The sequence below is a fragment of the Columba livia genome, chromosome 2, assembly GCF_036013475.1.
Source record: "Columba livia isolate bColLiv1 breed racing homer chromosome 2, bColLiv1.pat.W.v2, whole genome shotgun sequence".
NCBI lineage: Eukaryota > Metazoa > Chordata > Aves > Columbiformes > Columbidae > Columba > Columba livia.
The window spans coordinates 67,330,761-67,350,114 of record NC_088603.1 but is presented as its reverse complement, the minus strand read 5'-3'; the positions used below and the strand labels follow the sequence as shown (position 1 = coordinate 67,350,114).

General features: G+C 44.3%; 2 protein-coding genes and 1 long non-coding RNA gene across 12 annotated transcripts in view; 1 reads left to right on the top strand and 2 right to left on the bottom strand.

Moving 5' to 3' along the window:
* Positions 1-129: 129 nt before the first annotated feature.
* Positions 130-10,689, bottom strand: SIRT5 (sirtuin 5). 2 transcript variants are annotated; one of them, XM_065052329.1, is made up of 9 exons: positions 10,253-10,689; positions 9,553-9,688; positions 7,346-7,479; positions 5,836-6,061; positions 4,030-4,117; positions 3,020-3,073; positions 1,991-2,114; positions 1,063-1,178; positions 130-408 (listed from the first exon to the last, which is right to left on the bottom strand). In XM_065052329.1, exons 2-9 carry the CDS (start codon positions 9,668-9,670, stop codon positions 333-335), a joined length of 936 nt encoding a protein of 311 aa, XP_064908401.1. In that variant the 5' UTR covers positions 9,671-9,688; positions 10,253-10,689; the 3' UTR covers positions 130-332. The 2 variants fall into 2 exon arrangements, with proteins under 2 accessions (XP_064908401.1, XP_064908402.1); XM_065052330.1 differs by lacking the exon at positions 10,253-10,689 and adding an exon at positions 9,936-10,132.
* Positions 311-7,388, top strand: LOC135578523 (uncharacterized). The gene is made up of 2 exons (XR_010470239.1): positions 311-495; positions 2,253-7,388. It is a non-coding gene; the product is annotated as an uncharacterized LOC135578523 (long non-coding RNA).
* Positions 10,690-12,807: 2,118 nt separating the features above from the next.
* KIF13A (kinesin family member 13A) overlaps positions 12,808-19,354 on the bottom strand; it is a 116,358-nt gene continuing 109,811 nt past the window's right edge. For 7 of the 9 annotated variants that reach the window (XM_065052312.1, XM_065052313.1, XM_065052322.1 and 4 more), the window contains 2 exons: positions 15,225-16,305; positions 12,808-14,342 (listed from right to left, as the gene is read on the bottom strand). In XM_065052312.1, coding sequence (XP_064908384.1) covers positions 14,056-14,342; positions 15,225-16,305 — 1,368 coding nt within the window. In that variant the 3' untranslated portion in view covers positions 12,808-14,055. Of the gene's footprint in view, positions 14,343-15,224; positions 16,306-19,354 lie in introns of those variants that run through there. The other 2 variants (XM_065052320.1, XM_065052321.1) reach the window with 2 other exon arrangements.

Here is a 19,354-nt window from a genome sequence, read left to right as displayed (position 1 = left end):
GAAGACGCCCCGCCCCGCCATGACGGCCGCGAGACACGCCCCCTCGTGCCCAACGGATTGTAACCGCCACCATCCTCTCCTCCCCTTCCCCCCTCCCTCCTCCACAGAGAAAGGCCGGAGAACGGCTGCCTGGGCTCGGGGCAGCTCGCTCCGTGCCGCGCCCCCCATTTATTGCTGCAGGGAGCAGGGGAGGGAACAGACCGGCGAGACCCGCCGCCTCCGCTTTCTCCCCTTTTCCCCTCCCCAACTCCCCCTGCCCCTCCGCGCTGGGTCCCGCCAGGCCGGGCTGCAGCTGCCGGTGCGGTGCGTCCCTGCCCGCCGCTCCCGGGTGCTCAGGAGATGATCTCCGTCTCGTGTCGGGCCAGCGCCGGCGGCAGGGTGGTCCCGCAGGGGCCCGGAAAGTGAAACCTGGAAGGAAACGGCCGCGTGAAGGGGCGAGCGACCGCCAGCAACCGCTGCTGCTTCTGGCGGTGCCCGAGGGCATCTGACATGCAGGTAAGGCAGCTGGTCCTGCCTGTGAGATAAAGGGTTTTAGGCCTGCTAGGACCTAGAGCCAGGCTTCACACTTAAGACACAAGAGTATTTTTCTAAGTTAATTCCAGCAAGGAAGAACAATCATCTTCTCTTTCTTTTAAGAAGGAAATAATATTCAGTGCATCCCAATGACAGGATGAGGGGCAGCGGGCACAGACTGAAATACAGGAGGTTCCATCTAAACCCGTGGAGAAACTTCTTTACTTTGAGGGTGCCAGAGCACTGGAACAGGCTGCCCAGAGAGGCTGTGGAGTCTCCTTCTCTGGAGACATTAAAAACCCGCCTGGACACCTTCCTGTGTGATCTGCTCTGGGTGAACCTGCTTTAGCAGGTGGACTGGACTAGATGATCTCCAGAGGTCCCTTCCAACCCCAGCCATTCTGTGATTATGTGATATTTCTTAAGCATCTGGGAGGGAACTAGATCATGTATGTTAAAAAATTTTCTAAACATTTCAGAAATTCAATGAAAAGGTCAATAAAGACGGAGGGGACTAAAACTTACTAGTTTAAGACTGAACAGCTTTACCTGAATCTGTTTGTGGCAGGAGTGGCTTCCATGTTAAATTCAGCAACTGGCACTCCTCTGGCAGATACCTGAGGGGCAAACATAGCAGCAGGATACACCACGGAGGAGGTCCCAACCTGCAGGGACAGGGCAAAAAATCAGGAGTGTAGCAAGCAGGCCAGTAGTTAAACAGACAAAAACAAATCAGCCCGCAATGTAAGGACCATTCTCAGAACACTGGATCTGCAAAACCACTAAAGCATGGAAGATCCTACAGAAAAGAAACCAAATCAGTATCTATATTTAGTGTGACTGCATATGTAGCTATTTAACACAGCATAAGAATCAGGAATTGTTTCTCTGATGCAACCCAAAGAAGCCTGTTTGGAGATTGTAACTGTAGATGAACGAAAAAATCCCAGAAACAAAATGCTAGACTTTGCTTTTAAGAAAAATAAAAACCCCACAAGATGTCCCTTGTGTTACTTGAGATTATTGTCTGAGGGGTATGCAATATTCTGAGCAAATGTTTTGGGGTCATCAGTGTAAAACCTACATGGCATGTAAACAACCTTGCAAAAAATGGAGCATATGATAACAGCTAGCTATGTTCTTAGGTTTTGTAGCGTCTTTTTAAACTGAGCATCAAAATAATCCTGTTTTTCACTGTTTGAGGAACTTTTTAAATTAGCTAACCTCTAACACTTGAAGCTTTTACATGTGTGCACACTAAATGCAGAGAGCAGATACCAGCTGAGCAAGATGCCCAGTGTATGTAAAATTTTAAACTTCATGGTCTTAATGTTGTACACTTGACACTAGAGAGTCCCTCAGGTGCTTTTAGCTCCCTCAAGAAAGTGCAGCTGCATCTCCTTTACCTGGGAGGTGCAACCTATTTAGCTTGCCTTCCCTGCTGGTTAAGAGGATAGGTTACAAAAGTGGCACTCACCACCAAGCAGAGGTCACATATCTCAAGCTCCTTCTCAACCGCTGTCAGAATGTTAGGATCCAGGGTTTCACCAAACCATACAACGTGTGGACGGAGGAGTCCGTTGCAGCCGTCCTCCTCACACCTGTTTAAAAAACACAAAGGGATAGCATTGTGCTTCTGACATGCAAATTTCAACCTGCAAACTGGCAAAGCAGTTTTCATTCTCATTTGGACATGTCTTTATCTGCCCTCATTCTTCTTTCTCTCTTCTCTTTCACAGTCCTTGTGCTGGACAGAAGGCAGCTGATGCCATTCTACACATATGTTGGAAGTACGCACACAGAATGGTGGGCTGAACAGTTGTTCAGCTCAGATACTTTATCACATCTTTCCTTTACTCAGCTCCTGAAATGTGTGGAACTTAAAAACCATAGTAGGTGCTACAGTCCTCTACCTCCATCAACATTAACAAACTGGCCATCAGGTTTTTAAGGAGAAAGTGAATTGCAAGAAGCATCGCGTTAGCCTCTTTTCCTTAGGAACCAGATGAAAAATATAGTGGCTTTTTACATCTACAACTACCTAAGGCAAAGCTTCAGCCGTTATAAAAAAGCACAGTGGCCTGCTTAATTCCTGCAAGAGACTATACTGTGGCGGTACCCCAGCACAATATTAAAGACTAACAGTAGGCAGCACCTGCAAAGTAGTAAATTGTTTACTGTGTAGAACTTAATTTTCTTACTGCAATTCTCCAACTACTCCAGCTACTACAAAACCCATGAACTGACGCATGTGTCACCTTGATGCTCAAGTACACAAGCCTGCGATCCCTTTAGCATCATGATAAACTAGTATAGACTCCTGTTGACTGTTGTCTGCTGTCCCCTGCAACGCCAGGTTTAGATTTAGACTCAGTTCTCTGAGGCAAAGTCCCACATCTTTTTCTGTAGAATGTTTCTGTATCCTTCCAAAACCACGTGAACAGCAATATAAGCCTTTGAGACGCACAAAGAGGTACCAGCAAAGATCAAAGCAGCCCATACGTACTGAGGAAGGTCTTCAACTCGAATAGCGGCATCTTGTGTTTCAGGATCTGGAGCCCTGAAGTTACAAAAATGAAATAAATATTCGGTCATACAAAGTGCGTTTTATATATTAATAAAAACTTCGTATTTCTCTAAAGCATGCTCTCCAATCAAGGAATCTTTGCAACTTCAGCCAACTTCAACACCTGCTACAACCCTAAAATACCCTACAGAGGCCAGGCACGCATTTGCCCAGAATTATCCCAGAGCTAAGCAGCTGTAAGATGCTGGTCAAAGTCTGTCAGAAGCACAACAAATATTTATGTAGCCATTTGAAGATCTGGCAAAATACAAAGGGGAAAATACCTAAAAATCTGAGCATGTGCCTGTCCTGTTTCCCTGCCTCCTTTTTTTAATGGTGAAAGAAAGAGGATGGCTAGAAAAAGGAGACTGAAGGATTCTTCTGCAACTTTTAAAGTTGCAGAAATCCTGGGAACTGATGCTTCCCTCCTGATTGTTCCATGCATCTGTGTTTCAAGACCTGTAGTCATGAGAATCTTAGTGATGAGTTGAAGGACAAAAGCTGCTCAAGAGATGCAGAAGAGGACAGTCAGTGTATCAAGTGATGACAGTCCAATTTAAGGAGTAAGCATCCGATTTAATAAAAAAACTGGAAGTTGAATAGGATGGGAGTAAACACACATTCTCAAAGAGTACAACTGTTTGATGTCCAGTATGAGAGTTCCAGACCATCTGAAACTGTTCTAATTAAAGCAGATATAATGTTGTGCTAACTTAGAGATTAACGGCTATTCATTCACAGGACTTGTTAGTATCACAGGCTCTCACTGGCGCTACCAAACACTATACTCAAGTTTCAGAACAGTTGTGTGAAATTTAAGCATTAATACTAGTAAAGGAAAATGAGGTGGTTGGTTGAAACTCCTGTACAGTCCTAAAATGGCTCCTTTTCTATTGAGCAGCAGATAGACAAAGTAGAAAATGCAGAGTTTACAAGGCAGACAGTATTACCCTTTGCCAGCCAATGCAGGGCATATTGGACTCTTGTAATTTGCAGCCACATTTCCACAGTTGGTGCATCGAGTTTTAAATAAACTACCTGAAAGGCACAAAGAAAACATCAGAGATCAAGCGATTGCTCCGAGGACTGGCTGCACAAATGGTTCTGTTTATCTGGACGGCCTTTACTTGACTTTGAAATTATACCTTGTGGGTAACTTACTACATGAATGTAGCAGCCAAGTGTTGAAACCTGGCAGCATTATCCAGGAGACGCTATTTACTACACATGGCATACACACACTTTTGTTCACAGTATCACAGTATGTTTGGGATTGGAAGGGACCTCAAAAGATCATCTAGTCCAATCCCCCTGCTGGAGCAGGAACGCCTAGGTGAGGTCGCACAGGAACATGTCCAGGCAGGTTTTGAATGTCTCCAGCGAAGGAGACTCCACAACCCCCCTGGGCAGCCTGTTCCAGTGCTCTGTCACCCTCACTGAGAAGTTTTTTCTCAAATTTAAGTGGAACCTCTTGTGTTCCAGCTTGATCCCATTACCCCTTGTCCTATCATTGTTTGCCACCGAGAAGAGCCTGGCTCCATCCTCATGGCACTCACCCTTTATATACTTATAAACATTAATAAGGTCACCCCTCAGTCTCCTCTTCTCCAAACTAAAGAGAGGTTCGGCAACCCAAGGTGACCAGCACCATAGTCAGGCACAAACTGGGGCCAGCAAAGACAGGCACAACCCTTCCAGCTGAAAGGCTGCAGTGAACAACAGCAACGGTCCCTCTAAGCTATGATTTGTTCTACCTCACCACATGAGTAATACACAGTCTTAACAGTATTTCAGAGGAAAATAATTATCTAAAGTATCACTGAGGGAAATTATTTCTGCTTATTGCTTTTCCCCTTGAATCAGAAACATTTTCATAAAAGAATATATGCTGCTTAACACTGCTTTGTTTCATGCAACACTCCCAACCCCAAGATTTCTGTAGTGTTAGTAACATTCTGTAGAGAAGTGCAATATTACCAAGAGTTTAAAATTGTTTAAATTTTGTAAAGACTAAGACTAAAATTAAACTATACCCCAGACTTTATCCTTGGATCCACAACTGCAAAACAATTTGTGCAGGTTTCCTGTGTCCAGATCACAAAGCAGCAGTGGGAAAAGCCATTTAAACCTTTCATGGTACTTAAAAGTTAAGAAGCATCATAGTGCTGGAGGACCAGGATGGGACTTTGTCCTGGGAGATGTTCACTCTGCAGCAGGGCCTGTGAAGTGAAGGCATCTCACAGGATGGAGAAAGGCCTCCTCACCCTCAATTTTTTCCATCCCTGCAATGTACTTCATCAGAGCCAAAGGTTCCACTGCACCTGTGTTGCTCTCCTCTGGACTTTGCTGGAGAGGTGGCAGGAGCAAGGAATGCCACTAACTATAGGGAGAGAGAGGGAGTGCCACTGGGTGCAGGAGAGAAAGGCAAGGGGATTTTATCTGTTTCCAGCCTCTCCTTCCTCCTGTAGCCAAGGGCTGTGCAGCAGGTGGGTCTTTGAAGGACAGGACAGAGGAACAGGGGCAGGTGGCAGAGCAGAAAGCACCAGGGATGGAAAGACCAATCCTGCCAATCCACGTTTTATTGGGGGCAATACCAGTGTGGCACCACCATTGTTAGCACAGGCTCACATTGTGAATAATTCATGCAAGTTATTACAATTTTTAAGACAAATTTATTTTCTCCCAGTACTTCTCCTGCCCTCTCTTCTCCCCCACAAGTTTGCTGGCCTGTAGCAGCCAAGTAACCTGATTCTTACCATGAATTTCTAGGAGGTGCTTTGTGCCTGCCTTTCTGTGTAGTTCATCAATATTCTGCGTAATGACCACAACACTCCGTCCTTGCTTGCTCAGCCGCCTTTCGCACTCTGCAATGGCGATATGTGCAGGATTTGGATGTTTACTCAACATCACTTCCCGGCGGTAATGGTAAAATTCCCATACACGAGAAGGGTTTCGTGCAAAAGCCTCTGGCGTAGCCAACTCCTGGAAAAGACGTAAGATGTAATTCTAGCAACAAATGGGCAGGAAAATTCTCTCCCCAGATGAAGCCTGCTAGCATGCTGCCATCTACACTGCTACCAGCGTAACACCAAGACTGAAAGCAGATTGTTTATGACCAGATGCAGTTGAAAAGAATACAGTTCAATAGCCCTTACAAGGATGACAAGTCAAAGTATCTTATTGAGGAAATGACTGATATAAAAAGTGTGGTACACAGTCTTACATAGTACACTCGGACCTTATTCTCTGCTCTCCTGCCAAACTATTAGGAGTTTAGTACAATATAAAGGAAGGTATTTCAATACACGTGATTTCTGGCGTTCAAATTCTTTTCTACAGCAGCCATAAAGCTAGCAATTTGCCAGCAATTTCTTTACTGCCTTAAGTGTAACACAAACCAAATTACAGCCATTGTCAAAACCCAAGTCTAATGTCTTCTGTTCATGTGCTTGTAAAATCTAGCTATACTTTTCACACCAATTTTGCCCTATCTATTTTTAAACAAGGAGTAGCTCAGTGTAATGCTTCCAGGCCCAGTTCTGCTGATCTGAAAACAATGAATACAAACTTTCTGATGCAGAAGGACTACGCATTTATACAAACACTTTATTTGAATTAATAGCCACTGAAAGAAAAAACACACCTTTAGATTCAAACCATCTCTAAAACATGATCTCTGACCCCTTTTTAACTTCAACGAATCTTTAATGAATGCATCATTAAAAATCATGAAGCAAATATGATTGCAGGGTTTGGGGTAGCAATTACTGACAGAATAATGATTATTTGAAATATCTGCAGCACCACAAAAGATCAGACTCACAAGGTACCAGTACAACTTGTGCATTTTGGTGCTCTCTGTTGCATCACTCCACTCTCCAGCATCTGCTTCCACCTCTTCTCCCACCCATGTCTCTAAACACTGGCAAGATCACACCAGCAAGGGAGACAGAGCTTGTGGGAGACTTAGAGACTGTGAGGAACCCTGTCCCCAGACAAAACAAAATCCTAAAACATTTTTAAAGAGTATTATGAGAAATCAAGATTTTTCCCAAACAGCCGATAACCCAAACAACAGAAAAGAAGCAGCAGCTGCACAAGCGTGGGGAAGAGCTGCAGACAGAGCTGCAGGGAGAGCTGTATCCCCGCCGTACCCCATGGGAACACCTCCAGCCCCTGAGGCACCCATCTTCTCCTGACCCTGCAGGCTTACCTACCTGATGGAGCAAGAAGCGCGACTGACAGAGACCTGCCACCCGTACATACCTGGGCCTGCCACTTTCTCCAGAAACCTCCAGCCCCTCTGAAGGTAGGAACTCCACTCTCTGCACTAACTCCCGCCCCTGTGATGATGGCTATGTGCTTCGCTTTGGCAAACACCTCTCGAAAATCAGCCATATCTGTGTGTGAGGAAGAAAAACAAACAGCTGGTCAAACATGCTTCTATATAAGAAGCCATACAGTTCTGGCCAACTTATGCATCCAGAAATGGCTTCCACGTACACCTCCCATGACTTTAGTTTCAGAATACTAATTTGTTTCTGAGCTTCTGTGTAGTGGAATTTTAAGAGCAATTCCTGGAGATCCTCAAAAATGCATCTAAGCAAGCCCAGTAAGACAAAATGTATTAAACTGTAAATGTACTCAATATTTGCAAGGCAGAGCCTTAAAATAAAACCTCACATGAGATGCTACCATAAAAAAAAAAAATCTCTTCCAGTTTACCTCAGATATTAATTTTAAGGCAATGTATTTTGGCATCACAGAACAGCTGAGGTAGGAAATGACCTCTGGAAATCATCTTGTCCAAAACCCCTGCACAAGCGGGTCAGCCAGGGCAGACTGTCCAGGACTATGATCAGTCAGGTGGCTTCTGAGCATCTCCAAGGATGGAGACTACACCACCTCACTCTGCACAACCCATTCCAGTGCCTGACCACCCACGCAGTAAAAAAGTGTTTTCTCAAGTACAGATGGAACCATGTGTGTTCCAATTTGTGTCCATTGCTCCATGTCTTGTCATTGGACACTACTGAGAAGAGTCAGCCTTGTCTTCTGAACAGTCCCAGCTCTCTCAGCCTCTCCTCACATGTCAGATGCTCCAAGCCATTAATCATCTTTGTAGCCCTTCGCTGGATACTTTCTAGTGTAGCCATGTCTCTTTTGTACTGGGGAGCCCGGCACTGGATGCAGCACTCCAGGTGTATCTCACTAGTGCTGAGCAGAATTGAACAATCACCTCCCTCCATTTGCTGGAGATGCTCTTGCCTAACGTTCAGGACAGTCATCAGCTACCTTTGCCACAGGGGCTCACTGGTGGCTCACGGTCAACTTGGTGTCTACCAGGACCCTGAGGGCCTCTCCTGCAAAGCTGCTTTCCAGCAGGTTGGTGCCAGCTTGTCCTGGTGCCTGGGTTTATTCCTCCCCAGGGACAGGACTCAGCATTTCCATTTGTCCAACTTCATGAGATTCCTGTCAGCCCATGGCCCTAGCCTGCTGAGGTCCCTCTGGATCACAGCATGACCCTCTGGTGTATCAGTCCCTGCTCCCAGGTTTGTGCCATCTGCAAACTCGCTGAGGGTTCACTCTGCCTCATCATCCAGACGGCTAATGAAGGTGTTAAATTATATCCCCAGTATTGACTCCTACAGTACACAACTAGTGACTGGCCTCCAGCTGAACTTTGAGCTGCTGATCACAGCCCTCATCTTCACATTTACTGCGTGGGGGGGTTTTGTTTGGTTGTTTTGTTTTTTAAAGCAAGGCTGATATTTTTTATGAGACACAGTCAGTGAAGAAGTCCCTGGGCCCACAGCACAAGGGCCATAGAAGTGGACAGAGAACACCACAATCCCGATGCCCCATCTGCTGTTGTAAACTAAATGTCACAAAGCCCTGAATGAATAAAGATCAGGCCCAAAGTCCTCCTGGTCTAGTCTCCAGTCTCTGACAGCAGCCAAACACTGATGCTCAAAACAGCAGAAAAAGCAAGTGCACCTTGGCTATGCAACTCTTAAGGCTTATTATTATTATACCCGTGAAGTTTTGTGTGCAGTTCTCAAATTAAAACACATTCTCAAATTAAAAAAAAACAAAAAAAAAAAAAGGAAAAGAAAAGAAAGATAATATTTACTACTACTAGACTGAACAAGGCTCCTGGAGTTACCCAATATTCTGCACCCAAGTTGTTCCAAATGCTCCAGGGCCTCTGTAATTCTTGTGCACAGAAATGAGAAGTTTTATTACCCATTAGGATTATGAAAAGGAAATGCAATTAATTAGCATACATTTGTTTGCACAGATTATAAATACTACAAACAAATCACCACGCAACCACACTAACTGCAACTCTACAAAGATTTTTGGAGCTATCCATAGAAGACAAATTTTAGCAGCTGACAAAAAAAACCTGAACCTTGAATCAAGCTTAAATATCTCTCCAGGGTAGAAAAGAAAACAAATAGATGTCTTACTTGAACTAGGACGAGCCATTTCCAAACAAAACTTCTGTTTCTTTGAAGAAGCCTTAAATCCACAATGCACTTGGGAAACCAACCTTCTAGCAGTAAATTGGAAGAGACTCATCAGCATCCCTTGGAAACACGTTACCTGAGAAGAAATAAATAAAACACAAGCAGCCCATTCAGGGTGTATATTTCAGGACGCATGTACGGAATTCTCCATAAAGAACCAAGTACAAACATTATTCACGGTTTTCTCCTGCACCTTCAAATTCCCGACCCCCGCGCTGCAAAACCGAAGAGATTCGTTCTGCTCAAAGACCACCGACCCTTAAATAAATTGCCCAACACAGCAACGCGCACCCGTCGCGGATTTATCTGAACACTCAACTCACGCGATGCTTTTAAATTTTGTTGCCGAGAGCAACTCCCAGGACCAACTGCAATTTTAAGGAGGGTAAAGCAAGCCCACGGCCGCTTCGCCGAGCAGCATTCGCACCGGGACGCAGCTGCGGCACCAACCCCAGCGGGCGGCGAGCGTACGTGCAGCTGCGCGCCTGCAGAAGGGCGAAGAGGAACCGCGCGGGGGGACGAAGCCCCGTCGAGGGGGAGGCGGCGGCGGCGGTCGCCGCCGCCGCCTCCCCCTCGACGGGGCTTCGTCCCCCCGCGCGGTTCGGTAGCCCCGGGGTCGCGCCCTGCCCGCGTCACCTACCTCGGCGGCTGGGAGCGTCGGCGCCCTTGCGGCTCTGAGGCCGAGGCGTGCGGCGCCTCACGTCCCGCCCCGGGCTTGCGGCGGGGGGCGGCCCTCGCTCCGCTCCGCCCCCCTCGGTGTGTTAAGGCAGGAGGGGGTGGATGGAAGTCGGCACGGGGTGCTGTGGCACCGCGGTTCCCTTACGGCGTTGCGCTTTCCCTGCCACAACGAGTACATATTACGTTACACCTAAATGTCTGACAGGCTGGATGCTCTTCCAGTGTCATCCGTGTGATGGTCGCAGTTCACACATTAACCGATGAAACTCCTGTAGGCTGCTATGCTAACGTGTCTTGGTCATTAACAACATCCTGATAGCTTACTCAGTGTTTCCAGTGTTTTATGAGGACAGCTGTTTTTAGCTTGTTTTTCTGCAGGAACAAGAGAGCAACTGCTTTCATCCAGCCTCTTCCTCTCCACCCGTCCCCAAAAACCTTTAAATCTCTTCAGTCCTTTTCAGTCAAGCTGAGATTTCACTCCTTTTTTTTTTTTTTCCTTTGAATTCTGTAAATTACCAGCTAAACAAATGAAGAGGTGCCTCAAACACATACCCAAACACAGGAAAAGACTGAAAGGCGAGCCCTACCCCATTGCAGAACTGCTCTTTTAAGCCTCACCACCTGCTAACCAGCCCATGGAGCTTCTGCCCTGGATGCAGTCCCTTGGTACAGGGCCTGGGCGGCTACAAGAGGGAAGCAGGGGGGACAGGAAACACCCAGAGGTTGCTTCCCAGGGGCTTCCAGCCCACATTTCATTCACTCCACTGTTTCATGGCTCTTCTGGATGCTTACATCATAACAGCATGTCATATTCCGCCCTGTTGCAAACATGAAGAAAGCCTTTTGTGGAGGAACGCTGCCAGCAGTCAGCAGTACTGATCAAACAACACTTCTGCTTGCTGGACTGTGACAGCTGCTCTCTGATAATCTCCACAAAGGTGCATATGCTTGAAAAAAACGTGTAATAAACTCTTTCTGAATATAAAGGCTGACACGATCTCATTCAACACTAACTGTCCTGATGATCAAAATCAGATAATTCTGTCTGGGCTGGGGAAAGCACTCAAATGACAGGTTTGTTCTGGCAGCTCAGACAAATGAGGGATTGGCTCTGCCCTATGTTATTCAATATTATGACCAGAGTTAGGTTTTTTTAAATTGAGGTCTTAGTATGGATTGTACATCCTGCTTATTAGGCAGGGTATTTTAGATACTGGTTAAGGTAAGAAAAAAAAAGAGACAATTTGCAGTTGGACTACCACCACAACATTATTCCACTGACTGCAAAGTTCAATATAGCAAACTACTAGTCTACAATTACAAACAGAAAAACTATTTTGAGGAGCACATCAACTAAAATGCTTGCAGTTCCCCATTAACTCATCACACTCATTAGATATGCTCCTCTAACTTGAACTGAGAGCAGGGCACACTAACATGCAAGATTTGCAAAAGTACAGGTCTTTGAATAATAACAGAAGTCACGACAGCACAGGTTATGCAAAATGTGTGCAGCACAAAACTAGGTTGGCTTGTTTGGGTTTCTCTGGCACATCCAGATTGTATACCCCATGAAGCAAAATCATTCCCATGTTGCTTAAGCAATCATGCATTCTGTATTCTAAAAAGGTCAGAAGCCTGCTTCAGCTGATGGTAACTTGGTGTAAATATACTGCATCTTTGCCGTAAGAAAATGGCCACATTAGCTTTCAAAATTGTTTGTAGTGGCCTTGGACAACTATGTTTATGCAAATGTCTGTGTGCACACACAAGTGTGTACTTTCTTAAAAAAGTGTTGTAAAAAGATTGAAGTGGCATCTAAAATTAACTTGAAGACCATGGTGTTTGGTATAGGTACCTCACGGTTTTCTAGGATCATCTGTGCCTGCCAAAAGGCTTCTGCATAAAGTGTTTTTTTCTATTATGGTAACTTCCTCCAGCAGCAGTATAATTAGTGCAGCGAGAGCAGCTCTAAGTGGACACCAGAAGTATGAAATGTTCTGCAAAGATATTAATGTAACCAATGCCAATCAACACCTAAGAATCCTGTCTCAGAGGAGCCAAAAACTGTGTCAAGGGCAAGCACCCTGAACTTTGCTCTCCCGCTTTCCCCACCCCCAGCATGTTACCCTCCCAGCTGCCAACCATGTTGCACTCAGCTGAGGCATTTACAGATTTAGCAGTGAGCCTGTCTTGTGCACCTTCCAGGAACTTGTCCTGTCTCCCCTTGACCCACATTACACCATTCCCTGGCAGGAGCTCCCCAGCTCCGCTGCCTGTCCTGTGAAGGAAGGGGAAAGCAGCAGGTGAGGTGCGGGTACCCACAGGGGCTCCTGTTCTCTGCTTAATGCTGCACGAACCCATCAGTGTAAAAACAGGTGAACGCCATCCAGTCTTCCACTCCACTCGTATTGTCCTTCAGCATTTTTACAAAGTACTTTGCAACTGAGGACCACCACCTAGAACCAGCTTGCTATTTGACCATGAAACCTAATCATACCAAATACAAGCAAAACATTTTTGTTTTTAAATCCCAAGTAAACAGTCTGTATTCTAACACACAATAGGTCTGTACCAATTAAATACACTATGGCAGTATATAAATTACAGTTCTTTACAGGAAATAGTAAAATACAAGAGTCTGCTTACTGTACACAACAATCAAAGAAAGAACAGCAGCTTTTCAGTAAGGTCCCAGGTATCTCAATCATCCACTTGCTAAGAAACAAAGAAGAACAGATACAGCAGGCCACTCACTTCACTCGTTTTTTTACCATGTTACTTTACAAATATCTAGAACGCTTGTACAGGCATCTACAGTATCTACATGTGGAACAACTTTCTTAGGAATTCATGAGCACCAGACATAAATCCCTCCATCATTCCCATTATTAAAATAAATTTTACAGATTAAAATTACTTTAGCAGGTTCTATTTCATCGTGATAATAACCAGCAAGTAACAAGTGCAAAGTTTGCAGTCATGATCCATTTACTGCTTCTTTGTTTCCCCATTCCCCCCCCACACCCAAAAAACCAAGACCCCCTAAAAACCCCAGAATGTTGTCCTCTCACACCCTTGCGGTAATACTGGTTCTGCAGTCAAACTGCCCAGCTGGCTTATGTTAACACGTGAAATGCCAGATGTACAGCTTCAGGCATTGTTAGTCATTTCAACCCAATGCCAAGTCAGCACAGTGGCAGGCCTCTAGGAAGACAAAAATATACGAAGCAGTTGGATATTTCAGTGTGCTTAAACACGGAACATAAGGCTGCACGGTGCCCAGTGACTAAAAGAAACATGGCACCAAGTTATCAGTTAAAACATGTACAATAGAAAGATATAAACAGCAAATGTGTCAGTCTAAAACAAGTTCTTTGGTAATTAAGAACAGCAAACCGTAGCTTTTTTTTTTTACCAAATATGGATTTACATCCTGTTTTTTCCACAATAAAATATTTCTTGTTGTTTAAAATATATCTCCCAAGTTGCCGTGTAACAAATAGTCCAGTACCTCAGTTATCTACAGATCAGCTTTAACTGTATTTTAGTGTGCAGCTGTATCTGCCCACTGGCAGACAAACTATAGATACACATTCATATATATATATAATATATATATTATTTATAAAAAATTAGAGAATTAAGTCAAGGACTCTAGAGAATACACATTCCGTATGTGTACATTAAAATGTACAATAGCTTCAAAAATCCATAAAGTTTTCTACACAGTGATGCGTGTAGTAAGTGCAAAAATACTGCAGTTTAGTTAATCCATGATTTCCTGTTTTCCTGTTTCCTAGAAAAAGCAGAAGCAGCTGCATCTCCTGAATGGCAGAGGACGTCTCCTCCTGGTTTAGGAGCAGATGACGAGCCTTGCAGCACAGAACTTTTCCGTTTCTCTGAAGAGGAAGATGCCTGAGAGCAGGAAGTGCTACTCCATTTCCTTGTGGAAGCTGATGCTTTGCTGAGGCGCCCGGGACGAACAAAGACGCCGTGTCGTGGCTTGCAGTGGAAGTACTCTCTGCCTTTTACAGTTCCATTGTGCTTCCCTTCAATGAGAGTAAATGCACAGAATCAATTGTTGGTACTTTCATTAGCACAGACAATTGCAGTGTGACTATCTTTGGCTGTCTGTTAAAGAGCTAAGGTTTTTCATACTGAGTGACGAAACAAGATGCATACCACACACTAGGGAGAACAAAACTTGGAAAGAAGGGCTTGAATTGTGACCAAAAAGATGATTTTCTAAAATATTACTTTGTTAACTAACGGTTTAAAAAGTCAAACATCTGTTCATTTTACAAAGCGAACTATCCTCAAAACCAATTGCTTGCAAAGCTTAAAACTTAGCTGTCAGAGCAACTTCCAGTGTCAATGTTAGTATCTGTTAAACTACTAAAAACATCATCTTTTAAGAAGATTTCTGTAGGAATCTCTTAAGGCTTGCAGAACACTGACTTTTCATGACTCCATCAAACTGAAGTTAAAGAAACCCTGTGCTCTCTAATTAAACTTTCACTAGTGGGGAAAACAAAAAAAAGATCTCTCTGAGGGCTACAGACAAACCCATGTGACGAGTCATGTCCATTGTCAGTACTGCCCACGAACATGCACGTTGATTAAAAAAAAACCTGCCAATTATAGGCTTTGCTTGTTTTTCTGATCTATAAAAACAGATGGGTATCAACGGGAAATACCACAACAAGCAAAAGCACTATTCTGCATAGATCAAGAAGAAAAGGGATGTAAGAGTTAAAAATTAACCCTTAGCAAAATGTTCCTATAAACAGAAAGCCTAGATCTGGATGTGCATCAGATTCCAAGCCTGTATGAAATCAGAGGTATTTGCCAAGACTGAAGAGCATATGATTGTACTCTTAAAAACAGATCATTCTAACTGCATAGATAACCCAGAGTGGATTTAGTCTTACCCAGCTGAACGTTTAGTTCTACTCCAACCCAGATTCCAGCTGAAAAATCCACCATTCCAACGTATCTCACTGTGCCCATCTTATTACTTCCAACACAGACTTGTTCACCCACTGCCACCCAGCTAGGCAAGACGTCGGCCTGATCTGCAGAAGCACCTTCTTCACAGTCGGAAGCATCCAAGTGGTCCTTCCCAATAACATAATCTATGGCAGCATCGGGATCAGTCTCGGGGTCTGAAGTCTCTTTCACCAGTGTCGAACACAAAGGGTTTCCCACAGCATCTCCAGAGCCCAGCTGGACTACGCACATGCTCTGCTCCACCTCAGCGCCTCGGGGCAACTCCGAGGCACCCGCTCCATTAGAGGACAAAAGGGAACACGGCTGCGGAGCTGCCAAGTGGTCAAAGTCCTTTCCATCTTCGACACCCATGAACTCCGTAAAGGAGTGATCTTCCAGAATGTCCGTCGTGTGCTCAACTGTTGCTTCACGTGCTGAAAATTCAACTGTATGGCAGGTATTTCTGCCAGCTGAGGAACTTAAAGCAGGAAATGATCCAGCTCTGGGCAACTGCTGAGAGTCTCTGTCAGTGGCATCGAGGGACAGCGGTACCTGTTCCGCTAAGGCACTGTTTTCTTTCAGTGGTAACACAGGTAACTTTTCTCTCGCTAACTCCTTTTCTGGCTCTCGACATTCCTTGTTTGAAGAGGACCTCAAATCATGTGCAAGAGATGATCCTGAGGGATCATTAGAGTCCAGCTCCTTCGTGTGAGTGGCGAGCTGGTCTGTGCTATCACTACAGGGAACAAGCATGTCAGACAGAGTAGCGTTAGAGGCACTGTGGGAAAAGTAGCCACTAGTAATACTGCTAGTGGTGGGGCTGCGGGATACCTCTTTCTCAAGAACACGTGAACTCATGAAGTCTGATTTAGGAGAAAACCATTCCCTGTTCTCCAGGCTAGCATTGTAAACACTGAAGTCGGCAAACTCCTCCGGTACGTAAGGCCGGAAATTTTGAAAACTTTGTGGACTTATCAGCTTCTTACTAATGGCCTCCAACTCGCTGTCTTCCTCCTCGGAGTCCTGCAAAAGAAGAGCATTGAGCAGGATTAGAAACCTATGACAGTGAAGTTTTCAAAGTAAACTAACCTTCCTTAACTCTTTCCTTTCTGTACATGGAGAAATATCTACCTTTAATATTCTTTAACTGAAAAATGGAAGACACCTCTGAAAAAGGCTGCTGGGAACTTATCTTGTCTACACCAAGCTATTAAATTTTCAGAAAATAAATTCTAAATAGTTCAGAAAATATAAAGCAGTAAAGTTGGGTATAAGGAAAGCTCACAACATGAACAAACTATATGTTTACATATTTTCATCATGCTCAGTTTTTTATAGATACGTATTATAAACTTGCTTTTTCCATTATTTATACTAATTAAACTCATTGAAGGTATTCTATAGAACTAACTGACCACCTACCAAGATAAATATAAATAAGAATGGAAGAGGCCTTACAGTGTCTCAGCTGCAATACTGATGGTTAACATATTGTTAAAAACTATCCTGCACAACGGGATTTTCTATTAATCCGATACCAGTGAGGCTCAATAATTTTGCTCACCCCCAGCTATCGCACCTGAACACATTCATAATAATTGAAAATAAAGGCACAAGGATCAAATATTACAGAGAATCTTCAAGGAAGCATTTGTGTGCATGCATGTGTCTGGAGGGAAAGTGATGCTAAATCAAGCTGGCAGAATTTGGAGGTAGCTCCCTGAATTTGCCTTTGATAATGAGTGTTGATGCGCTGTGACCAGCAGTCTGTCAAGCTGCATCTCAGAAAAACCCCAGCAACATGGCTTGGCTGCTCCCCAATATAAAATACTGCAGGCAGGACTCCAAACAGATGCCTTTTTAAGTACTTCATTCTTCATAGAAATTTATTTTTATATATATATACACGTATGTAAGCATATGTATATATACACACATCTTCAGAAAAATGAAAACTGCTGAAATTTAGAGGAACTCAAGCTCCTGTTATTTCTCTATTCCTTTACCTGCATCATGGATTTCAACTACTGATCAAGTCAAACCCTGTGTGATATAAAGTAGTGTGATGCTTTCAGTTACCTGCCATGAATCACTGATGGAAAAGGAAAAGCAATATACTTAGCCAGATGACCAATGCATTGAAAACAAGATAAAACACTGTCTTGAAAATGCTTCCTATACTTCATAATAACAAAGACTGCTCAAATAACTTTGTACAACAAAGCTTCAAATACATAGACAGCAAACAGATTTGTTCTGTTTGCACATATCAGAATAATCACATAACCGTTTAGGTCAGAAGGCACCTCTGGAGGTCATTTAGTCCAAACGCCCCTGCTCAAGCAGAGTCAACCAGAGCAGACTGTCCAGGACCATGTCCAGTTGGGTGGTTTTGAGACCCCCAAGCACAAAGACTCTTAGAACTTCTCTGGACAACCCACTCCAGCATTTGACCAGCCTCACAGTAAAAAATGTTTTCTTGTGTTCAGATGGAATCTCATGTGTTTTAGCTCATGTCCATTGCCTCATGCCCCATCACTGGGCACTACTGGAGAAAAGTCTGCCTTGCCTTCACTCCCTCCCATCAGGTATTTTTACACATTAATAAGATGCCCCTCAACCTGCTCTCCTCCAGACTGAACAGTCCCAGCTCTCCCAGCCTCTCTTTATATGTCAGATGCTTCAAGCCATTAATCATCTTTGTAACCTACACCAGGTAGGTGTACTGGGGAGCCCAGAACCAGACACAATACTCCAGATACAGCCTCACTAGTGCTGAGTAGGGAGTAGGGATGACTCCTTTGACTTTCTAGCGATGTCCAGTATATTGTTCTTCTCTGCTGCAAGAGGGCATTGCTGGCTCATGGCCAGGTCATTTTCCAAAAGTACCCCAAGGTACTTCTAGGCAAAGCGGCTCTCCAGCCAGTCAGCCCCCAATATGTACTGATGCCTTGTGTTATTCCACCCCAGATGCAAGACTTTGCATTTCCCTTTGTTGAACTTCATGAGATTCCTCTTTGCCCAGTTGTCCAACTTGTTAGGGTCCCTCTGAATAGCAGCACAATCCTCTGGTGTATCAGCCACTTCTCCCAGTCTTGTACCATCTACAAACTTGCTGAGAGTGCACTCTGTCCAATCATCCAGATCATTAATGAAGGTGTTGAACAGTACTGGCCCCAGTGCAGAGTCCTGGAGTGCAGTGCTTGTTACCGGCCTCCAACAGCACTTTGCTCCCCTGATCACAACTTTCTGGGCCCAGTTGTTCAGACAGTTGTCAATCCACTTCACTGTCCATCTATCTAGCCTGTGCTTTGTCAGCCCACCTATGATGACTTTATAGGAGTATAGGTGTCAAAGGCTTTACTAGAGTCAAAGTAAACAACATTCCCTCTTCTCTCCTCATCCAAGCTAGTCACCTTATTGCAGAAGGCAACTGAGGTTAGTCGAGTATGATTTCCCCTTTGTAAATCCACACTGACTACTCCCAATCACCTTCTTGTCATTCATGTGTTTGGCAATGCTTTCCAGGAGGATTTTCTCCATCACCTTCCCACAGACAGAAGGGAGGCTGACCAGTCTGTAGTTTGCTCAGTCTTTCTTCTTTGTCCTTCTTGAATACAGGAGTGGTATTTGCTTTCTTCCAGTCTTCAGGTACCTCTCCCAGTTGCCATGACATTTAAAGATAATTGAGAGCGGCCTTACAACAACATCAGCCAGCTCCCTCAGCACTTGTGGCTATGACCAACCTGGTGGTCCTCTATTAAGTGTAAGTCTCCCTTGTTCCACACTTTCTCTTAGGTCTCAGGAGCTTACGATGCATGATGGCAAGTTTTACAGAGAAAGAGTAAAGAAGGCATTGAGTACAGTGGCCTTCTCCAAGTCATTTGAGACCAGCTCCCCTGCCCCATTCAGTGGTGCAATTAACATCCTTCTAGGTATATATTAGGAAAAACATGCTTATGTGACACAATCCTTCTCCTAACCTGGCGGTATTTTTTTCCTCAGTTTTTGTTTGTTTGATTTTTTTTTTTCAGGACTGTTAAATATGCTCTAGAAGACTTTTCTTTTATCC

Excerpts from the sequence above, each read along its gene's own strand:
- SIRT5 (XM_065052329.1), bottom strand. The coding sequence starts at position 9,670 with ATGCTGATGAGTCTCTTCCAATTTACTGCTAGAAGGTTGGTTTCCCAA. Across the intron at positions 3,074-4,029 it reads CCTGCATTGGCTGGCAAAGG|GGCTCCAGATCCTGAAACAC; the intron begins GTAATACTGTCT and ends TTGTAACTTCAG. Across the intron at positions 409-1,062 it reads CCTGCCACAAACAGATTCAG|GTTTCACTTTCCGGGCCCCT; the intron begins GTAAAGCTGTTC and ends GTTTCCTTCCAG.